General features: G+C 65.3%; 1 protein-coding gene across 1 annotated transcript in view; it reads left to right on the forward strand.

The window, feature by feature from the left end:
* LOC105309972 (two pore calcium channel protein 2-like) overlaps positions 1-8,036 on the forward strand; it is a 43,415-nt gene that overhangs the window by 24,699 nt on the left and 10,680 nt on the right. The window contains exons 8-14 of the mRNA XM_023526495.1: positions 877-949; positions 2,803-2,905; positions 3,720-3,785; positions 4,180-4,244; positions 4,739-4,833; positions 5,353-5,434; positions 5,616-5,840. Of these exons, the coding sequence (XP_023382263.1) occupies positions 877-949; positions 2,803-2,905; positions 3,720-3,785; positions 4,180-4,244; positions 4,739-4,833; positions 5,353-5,434; positions 5,616-5,840 (709 nt within the window). The remainder of the gene's footprint in view (positions 1-876; positions 950-2,802; positions 2,906-3,719; positions 3,786-4,179; positions 4,245-4,738; positions 4,834-5,352; positions 5,435-5,615; positions 5,841-8,036) is intronic.

An 8,036-nucleotide genomic window follows, 5' to 3' on the forward strand; every position in this document is an offset into this window, starting at 1 on the left:
CGGGGTGGGGACGTGTGCCGGCCGCCCCCCTCTGTGGGGGTCAGTGGGCCTGCAGGGTTGGGCGGGCTGCGGCGTGAGCACTGATCTCTGCTCTTTGCCCGTGGCCTTGTGGGGGGCTGGGGACCCGGGGAGCCGGGCCAGGCGCTGAGTGCACCCCCGGTCTCTGCAGCCCCTGCGCCTGCGGCGGCTCCTGCGGCCCTTTTTCCTGCTGCAGAACTCGTCCATGATGAAGAAGACGCTGAAATGCATCAGGTGGTCGCTGTGGGAAATGGCCAGGTAGGCTCTGTGCCCGGCTTGCATGGCGGGCCGGGCTGCCACCTGGCACGTGGTCTGGGGGTTGCTGGGGGCTTTGTCCACACTGGCTGTCTCCCCGGCCGAGGGCTCGACTGTCAGGCACCCAGGCCTTTGGTTCTGGATCCATCAGTGGCCTTGCGTCCTTCCATAGCTGCGATGCTCCCCTCTGTGCCCATGGTGGCTGCAGCCGCTCCCCTCCCCGCTGTCCCTCCACTCCGCCCCCGGTTGCCCGCCGGCCCCCCCAGTCCTGCTTCCTCTGCCTCCCGTCCCCTCCCTCAGGGACTCTCGTGGCCGCCCCTCACATCCAGCCCAGGTGGATGGAAGCGGGCTTCCCCTCAGACAGTCCCTGGGGTCCTTGGGCCCTCGGGACACGCCCCTGGGTTGTGGATTGTCCCTGCCACAGCAAGGACTCTCCAGCAGGGCAGGACCCCGGGGCCGAGCGCGTGGCAGGCTGTGGGGCGGAGGAGGGGACTGGCCCAGGGGCCGCTGCCGGGAGCTCCCTGGGTCGCTGGGTCCCTGGCGCCTGCCCCGTCGGGCACGTGGGTGCCTGCCGGGTGCTGAGGCCTGTGCCCGCCCTTCCAGCGTCCTGCTGCTCCTGGTGCTCCACCTGTGTGTCTTCACCGTGTTCGGGGTGCTGCTCTTCACCGGGGAGAAGGTACTGGCCGTGCTCCACACCCTGGCCCGTCGCAGGGGTCCCGGGCCAGTTCCCCGGTGGGAGCTCTGCTGGGTAGTTCTCGGCCAGCGGAGAAGGGGTCAGACAGGCCGCCTCCCTGCCTCGGAGCAGGGTCAGCAGTGGCCTGCCTACCGGAAGCTTGGTGTCTTTCTTCAAACGGCCAGTGTCCTGCTGCCACCCGTCAAGGCGCCCGTCTGCTCTGGGCTTCCTCTGCACCCCTCTTGGACGGGCTCCCTCAGATTGGTGCCAGAGGTCTTCGGGGTGACCTCACCACCTGTCTGCCTCTCACCCGTCCACCTGCCCCGACAGGCACCTCTCACCACGTCCCTCATTTCCAGCTGTGGGCTTTGCCCTCCGCACCTGGGCACCCCCTTCCAGCCCCTCCCTGTTTCCCAGCCCCTGGCAGCTTGCTGCTGTGTGGACGGGCCTGCTACATGTCACCAGGCCCTCGGTCCCTGCCTTGACACCCCCACCCTGCACATCCGTGGTCCCGCGTGTCTTCTCTCCTGTCCTGGCTGGGGTCACTGTCCTCGGAGCTGGTGGTGTCCTGCATCTCCGTCCTGGGAATGTGGCCGGTGCTCGGCCAGCGCTGTTCATTAGGGCATGGCAACGTTTAGGGGGTTGGGGCTCTGCCGCCCGTGACAGAAGGCTGAGGACTGTCCCCCAGACCCTTGGGCCAGCCATGTGTGAGTGTGCATGTATGTGTGTGTGCGTGTGCGCATATGTGGGCGTGTGTGTGTGCATGTGCGTGAGTGTGCATGTATGTGTGTGTGCGCGTGCGCATATGTGGGCGTGTGTGTGTGCGCGAGTGTGCGTGCGTGTGTGCGTGTGCGTTTGTGTATCTGTGGGTGGCGGGTGCAGCTGGGCTCCGAGGTGGACCAGCCGACAGAATTTCAGGCCCCCAGTGACAGTGCTGTTGCTGCTGCCCCACAGACGCAGGACGGGTGGGTGGCAGAGCGGGCACGGGGCCAGAGGTGGGCCCCTGACGTGGGAACGCTGAGTGCCCCAAGGTGCCCGCGAGTTGTAGGCCCCCTTGCGGTTTTGTGCTCCGCCCCTCGGGGCCGGGCTGGGGGCGGTGGTGCGTCCGGGTCCTGGGGAGCAGCCGGGTCCCTTCCCACTGTCAGTTCAGAGGGGCGTGACATCGACCCACCTGGGTGGGTTCCTTGTCCTCAGCCCCACTCAGGACCCCTGCATCCTGACCTGGAGAACACATCGGGAATGAGCGGGACCCCCCCACCCCAGGAGGGAGAGGGGTGGGGGCCCGGGTGTGAAAAAGCACGCGGTGCGTGCCAGGCCTGCGAGTCCCCAGACACAGAGTGGGGCAGGTGCGGCCCGAGTCCCTGAGAGGTGGGCTCCCCGGGCCACTGCAGCCCCGTCCTCTCCCCGCACCTTGGCACCCCGCTGTGCGCTCTCCTGAGACGCCGTCTTCTGTTCCTCTCACCCCTGACCTTGGGCCTCACTGCGCATGGTACAGCGCATGGCAGAGTCGGGCTGAAAGCAGGCTGGCCGGCACCTGTGTGTGGTCTCGGTCACCAGGCCCGCCCAGAGCTGCTCACTGCGGCTCCGGGCTGGTCTGCTTCAGGGGCTGGTGTCCGTGTGGAGGGGTGGCCTCCCTGGACGCCGGCTCCTGGGCCCAGAGACCTTGCGTTCAGGCTTGTCTGGCCTTGAGCTTAGAGCCTGCTGGCAAATGATGGGGAGATGCAGGTCAAGTGCGCTGAGCCCGCAGTGGGTGGTCCGTCCTGGCCGGTCCAGAGGCTGGAGCTCTGCCGGCCTCAGGCCTTCGCTGGCGGGGAGGAGGCCCAAGTGGCTCCTCAGAGTGGCCACTCTGCTCTCAGCAGGGCGACGGGCAGGACAAGGAGAGGCTGACCTACTTCCGCAGCCTGCCGGAGGCTCTGACGTCCCTGCTGGTGCTGCTGACCACCGCCAACAACCCCGACGGTGCGTGTGGGGCGGTGCGTGCGGGGCGGGGCGGGCCGGGCGCTGAGGCCGCTTTGCAGTCCGCGGGAGTAAAGCGCGGTCTGCCCTCCCTGCTTCCGCTTTTCTGTTTCTTTCCCCTTTTTACTTATTTTCTCCTTTTTTCCCTTCCCATCTCACTTTCTTGCTCTGTCCTTCTTTCTCTGTTCTCTCTTTGCTCTTCTGTCCTGACTCCTCTGAGAAGCTACAACGGGCAGTGGCAGTGTGTTCAGTGGGTCCCCCTGGTGGCCACCTCTTTCAGGCCCGGCAGTGTGCGTCAGAGGCCCTGGGGTCTCAGGTGGCCCTGGCGTTCCCTTCGCGGTTACTCGTGGGGCCCGTCCGCTCCGGCCGGGGCGTGGCCAGGATGGGGCGCTGCGGTCCTCTGTGACTTGGCTGTGGCCCGGCCACCCCGGCTTGTGCCTTTCACCTGGGGCTCAGGGATGGTCACTGACTGTAGAGACCTTCCTGGGGGCAGCCCTTGGCCTCCACACCCAGCTGTGCAGCGAGGCCCCGAGCACTGTCCCCACATGTCCCAAGAGTCCTGGCGAGTCACCCATGGGAGAGCTGAGTGGTCGCAGGGGGAAGATTTTAGCTCCGCATGAGGAAGGGCATCCTTGGATGGTGAGCTCCCCGTTAATGGGGGTTCAAGAGAAGGTGTGAGGGTCGGAGTTCAGACCAGGCCTCCCAGCCCCCCGAAGCAGAGCCGCCTGTGCAGAAGGCAGGTGGCCAGGCTGTGACGGGGACCGGACCAGACGCTGAGCTTGGAGTGTTCCAGCGTCTCTGCTCCCCCTCCCCACAGTGATGATTCCTGCGTACTCCAAGAACCGGGCCTACGCCATCTTCTTCATAGTCTTCACCCTGATAGGTGAGTCCAGGAGGAGCTGTGGGGTTACCAGGGCAAGGTTCTGCCCGGACGCACGCTCGGGCGTGTGGGCCGCCCCGACTCCGCAACTCACTTCGGCATGGCCCACTGGGTGATTCGCAGTCTGTGACCACTGATGACCTCCATCCTCAGCGCCAGGGCTGGGCAGGCCAGGTGGCACTTGTGTTGCATGGCCGAGGACAGGGAGGCCGGATGTTGAGTGACGCGCCCCAGGCCCTACTCCCTGCTCCTCGGTCATCCGATTGTCCAGGCCCTTCTTGCTGGCACCCCTGGATTTGCCGTGCCTGTGTGATCCTCTGGGCTCCTAGGTGCCACCCCTAGCTCTGGGCCCACAACCCCTGGTGGTCCCCGCCGACCGTGGCCTTTTCTCTTGAAGGGAGCTTGTTTTTGATGAACCTGCTGACAGCCATCATCTACAATCAGTTCCGGGGCTACCTGGTGGTGAGCCAAGCCGCCTCCTGGACGCCACGCGGGGCGTGACTTGAGCTGAGCAGCCTGGTGCGGGAGGGGGCGGGCCTTGGCCAGGCCCCCCTAGGGGGTGGGGTGGGGTGGGGGTGGGAGGCCCCGGTTGCAGTGGTTTCTGCGATGCCCCCTGGCTCCCTCTTGTGGGTTAGCTGGAGCTGTGTCACATCCTGCTCCCTCCGTGCTGTCCCCAGGGCCACCCAGGGCTTTCCTCCCCTGCCCCACTTCCTCTAGAGGGAAGCTGCAGGAAGATTACAGGTCTGCAGGCAACTGACCCTGAACCCACTGTGTGGGGAGCCGGGGGCCCCAGTGCACTAAGAAACACCCAGCTCAGTGAATGACGTAGCGGTGGCCGTCGGGCTCCCTGCTCTGAGGCAGAGGGGCGAAGGGCTGCTCCCCAGGCTGCGGGTGGGCAGGGTGCGCTCGGAGGCCGCCCGGGCCGTGTGGTCACTCAGAGCCAACCTCCCTTGCAGAAGTCTCTCCAGGCCTCACTGTTCCGGAAGCGGCTGGGGACCCGGGCTGCCTACGAAGTCCTCTGCACGGCAGAGGGGGAGGCCCACCCTCGAGGGTGAGGGCCGGCTCTGGGGCCCCTCCCTCAGGAAGTGGGGCTGCTGCTGCTGTGCCCGGGGTGCTTCCTGAGCAGCACTCTGAGCCGAGCCTGCTGCGCTGGGGTCTCGAGGACTGTCCTGTGGCCTTGCTCCCGCTTCCGCGGTCCACGTGTCTGAGCTAATGCGTTTGTCCTCATGACCCCTGAGGTCCTGGGCTGGTGAGGGACGCTGGCTGCTCACCCTGCTGCTCCCTCCCCACCCCGCTGTGCCGTTACTTGGTGTCAGCGGCAGAGGGACGTGGGCCCGGCTCTGCCTGGCTGGAGGCGGTGTCGGCGTTGGCACGGAAGCCTCTAGTCCCGGCCCTCAGCCCACTGCTCTGCGACTCTGTACGGCCGCCGACAGTTCTCGGGGTTTTAGACGACAGAGTGGCTGTGCTGAGCCCGTGGCCAGCTCCTCCTGCGAGGCTCCTGTCGCTGCCCAGGGTGCCACCGGGCACTGAGCCTCTGGGCTCACTGGGGTGTGTGTGCTTTTCCCCACAGAGTCGGGGTGAAGCCCCAGGACCTCGTGCAGGTGCTTCAGAAAGTCCAGATGGATGGCACCCACAGAAAGGCCATCGTGGAGGTACCGGCTGCCCGCCCTCCCCGGCAGGCGCGGCTGGGCCCCTCTCTGGGACGAGGGTGTGGGTCAGAGGCTCTGGGGCTGGCCCCGTCCAGTCCGGGTGGGGCTAGGTGGCCGTGCTCCTTCTCTGGGCTTCCTGCCCTGCCCTGGGCCCGGGCTGACCTGTGTGCCCCCTGCTTTGCAGAAGGTGCGTTCCTACGGCACTGGCCTGCTGTCAGCGGACGAGTTCCAGAACCTCTTCAACGAGCTAGACAGAAGAGTGACTAAAGAGGTAGCGGGGGCCGGGCGGAGTCCCCCACTGGGGCCGGGGTCACCCAGGGTCATCGGGAAGTTTGCAGCGCCTGTGGGTCAATCTCCTGGGTGGCTTAGTGGCCGGTGCCAGTACTGCCCCGCCCGGGGACTCTGGCTCGTAGGGTGGTGAGTGTGAGCAGAGGTGGCTTGGCTCTTGGAGGCTGAGGACGGTTGCTTGACTTTGTGAAACCCACCGACACGGGCACTGGCCTGCGCTCGGCCTCACCCAGGTGGCTCTCTCCATGGCCGCCTCTCCCCTCCTCCTCTGCGCCCTGCCCGGGAGTCCCCGAGTCTGTCTGAAGCCTTTGTCCTTTATCCTTGACGTGGATTTGTAAGTCGCCTGATGGGCTTCGGCATCCAGCTCAGCACTGTGTCCAGAACCTGCCTGTTTTCCGTGGTGGGTTTCGGGGCCGTGGGGGCAGGTGCTGGGAGACGGCCGGGGAGTCGCAGGCCACTTGCGTGGCGGGGAGGGGCTCTGTGCCAGCTGCTGGGCCTCCAAGGGGTGGGCGGGGCACCTCCTGCTGGCCGGACCCCTAACAGCTGTGTCACTATCGTGTCACTCGGCTCAGTTGCAGTGACAAATGCCACAGCCTGGGGTAGGGGAGGTATTAAACAGGATTTACTGTCTCCCAGTCTGGAGCCCAGAGCCCGAGGTCCAGGGGAGGGCAGGCCAGTCCCTCCCGAGGCCTCTCTCCTCGGGCCGTAGACGGCCATCTCCTCCCTGTGTCCCCACGTGGTTGTCTCTCTGCCTGTCTGTGTCCTGATCTCTTCTTACGAGGACACAGTCCCATTGGACTCGGGCCCACCCCAGTGACCTCATTTTAACTTACTATCTTTTTAAAAACTATTTCTAAATACAGTTACGTTCCGAGGTACTGGGTGTGAGGACCCTGACATAGGAATTTTGGGGGACATAGTTCGGCCCATAACTTCTCGGCTCTCGTCGTCTGTCTCCGCGCCTCAGGCTCCTGTCAGCTGGTTTTCTTGGGGACGCGCTCTCCTGGAGTCCTTCCGGGTCCCCTGAGCCAGGCTCTGCTTGGCCCATCGCACGCGCTTGCTGCGCCCTGGTTTGGGGCGTCCCTTCTCAGTGGCATCTTCCGTGGGGCACGGGAGATGGTCATGGGGACACGCGGGCGGACACTTTCATCCTGACGCACCTCACGCCACGCGCTGTGGCCTGTGGGATGTCCGTCTTCCCACGGCGTCCGGGTTCGAAGTCGGGAACTGCGGTTTGAGGCGGGAGTCTGGGCGCTGACGTGTCTTTGGCGTTAGGACACGCTCTTCCCTGACGTGCCGGTGGCAGGTGGCAGGGGGCAGGCAGGTGCCCGGTGTGTGGCTGGGATGGAGGTCCACCGGACGTCCTCGTCCCCTGCCACGCTGCTGACCACCGTGCCTCTGCCGGGGAGGCTTGTCCTCGTGCTCCTGTAGACGAGCGACGCCAGAAGGACCCTGCCCGGTGTGGCAGAGTGGGCGTCGAAGACGGATTGGGAGTCGAGAGGCCATGGGTTGGGGACGCGCACAGCCGGGGGGGTCCTGCTCCAGGGGTGCCGCCCTGTTCAGTGTGACGTCTGTGATTTCCTGCCAGACCTTCCCCTGCAATTAGAGGTGCGTAGATGCACTCTTTTGGGGACGTGTGTATGAGGTGTCGTAATAGCCACTCTCCAGCTTGCTCTTTTATATGCAGCAGTGTTTTCCAGATCTTTCCATGTTCCTATGGGATTTTTTGTGAGGATGAAATGCTCTCCACCCGCCCGTCCGATATGGTAGCTACGGGTCACGCTTGGCCGTTGAGCCCTTGAAACGTGACTGCCGTGACAGCTGAGTGTGCACGCGGACCGGATTTAAAGGGCCCTGCGCGGTCGGTGGCCCGTTCAGGCGCGGGCCCCCTCGTGCTGCGTCTCGGCTGCGTGGGTGCCCGGGGCTGGCCGGGCGGCTCCCCGTTCGCTGCCGCAGGGGTCGCCTGGCGCCCGTGGTGCGGTCTTCGCGTCCGTCTTGGCTGCCGTCCCACGCCTGTCTGTCCCGTGTTCTTTTGCTTCGCTCTGTTTTCATCATTCTCAGATAGAATTCCTGTTTTTTCGCATAACGCGTCACGGCAAACGCTTTGCAAACGTTTAAGAAGACTGTGGAAGAGCCCGTCGCGGCCTCCGTGCGGCCTCGGTGGCGTCGAGGTGGTTTCGGCCTCGCTCTCGCTGTGTTAAAGGCTGCGATGAGCATCTTCGTGCGTGGAAGCATCTCTGTGTGCGGGGTGACTTCTGAGGTGGGGCAGAGTGGGATAGGCGGGAAGGTCAGAGAAAGCCGAACCCCAGAATCGGGG

This window comes from Pteropus vampyrus, unplaced genomic scaffold (genome assembly GCF_000151845.1).
Source record: "Pteropus vampyrus isolate Shadow unplaced genomic scaffold, Pvam_2.0 Scaffold972, whole genome shotgun sequence".
In the NCBI taxonomy this organism is placed as follows: domain Eukaryota; kingdom Metazoa; phylum Chordata; class Mammalia; order Chiroptera; family Pteropodidae; genus Pteropus; species Pteropus vampyrus.